The 1,149-nt window shown below is 72.6% G+C and overlaps 1 protein-coding gene across 2 annotated transcripts in view; it reads right to left on the reverse strand.

Moving 5' to 3' along the window:
• CACNA2D2 (calcium voltage-gated channel auxiliary subunit alpha2delta 2) overlaps window positions 1–369 on the reverse strand; it is a 129,440-nt gene extending 129,071 nt beyond the window's left edge. For both annotated transcript variants that reach the window (XM_021409077.1, XM_021409076.1), the window contains exon 1: window positions 30–369. In XM_021409077.1, coding sequence (XP_021264752.1) covers window positions 30–154 — 125 coding nt within the window. In that variant the 5' untranslated portion in view covers window positions 155–369. The remainder of the gene's footprint in view (window positions 1–29) is intronic.

The raw sequence follows: 1,149 nt of genomic DNA on the forward strand, positions 1-1,149 counted from the left end.
GGGGGTCCCGGGCCGGCGGCGGCACTTACGTGTGCTGCTGGGGGAAGCTGTAGCCGTGCGCGGCGGGGGCGGCGAGGAGCAGCAGCAGGGCCAGGTGGCCGCAGAGCGCCGGGGCGACGGGCGCCGCGCTGCCGGTCGGAGCCGCCATCGCCATGTTTCCATTAAAAGCGCGGCGGGGAAGGGGCAGAGGCGGCCCCGCGGGGCGGCTCCCCCCGCCGCCACCACCCGTGAGACGAACGCGGCGGTTCTCGGCAGGGGCGGGGGGGGGAAAGGAAAAAAGGCACCGACCGGCGGCCGCTCGCCCGCTGTCTCCCGGCGGCGGCCAGCACTGAGCGCCCGCACCCCGCTACTTTCCCTCAAATAGGCGGGCGGCGGGCGGCCCGGCCCGGCCCCGCTCCGCCCCGCCGCCGCCTCCCCGCCCCGCTCCGGGCCCCCCCTCTCCATCCCCGCCGCCCACCGCGCATGCGCCGCGCCCCGCGGACCCCCCGCTCGGCTGGGGGTCGGCTGCTCTCCCGCGGGGGTCGGGTGGGCGCCCCCGGGGGGGGTCGGCTCAGCGCGCCCCGGGGCTGTCTGTGCTGTGGTTGCAGGGAGCGGGCCGCCGCCAGCGAGTGAAAGGCGTCGAGGCGGCCCGAAGGCACGCCGGCTGTCGGAAGGCTGTCTTGGGGTGGTCGCGGTGTAATGTCGGCGTGGTAAAACCCGAGGCTCAGCGCTCGGCTTCAGTGCGGCCGGGCGCCGGCAGGGCACGAGGACGGGGACACCGTTCCCGCCCGGGCCAGCTGACTCAAGGCCAGCACCGCTGTGCCCCTGTCGCTTCAGAAAAGGTGTGTTGGCCGGCCCGTTAGCTCTTGAGCAGGAGCCGACGCCAAGGCTCCGTGGCCCCATGCCAGCAGCAGGGCCTCCGGCTGCAGCAGCTGCAAGCCGCCCTGCTTGGTGAGGGACCGCATCTCCATGGGGAGATCCATCTCCGAAGCGCTGCTGAGCGGGAGGGCTTTGCTTCTGCTGGTGGAGTTGCCTCCATCCCTCGTTTCTGATGGCACAAAAACCATCAGTGGAGTGATAGCATCCTGGGAGCCCCGAGTGCTGCCGGAGCTCACGTGGTCCCATCCAGCCGCACTATGGATTTCATGCAGTGAGAAGCGCCGATATAAA

Source organism: Numida meleagris, chromosome 11, assembly GCF_002078875.1.
Source record: "Numida meleagris isolate 19003 breed g44 Domestic line chromosome 11, NumMel1.0, whole genome shotgun sequence".
Lineage (NCBI taxonomy): Eukaryota > Metazoa > Chordata > Aves > Galliformes > Numididae > Numida > Numida meleagris.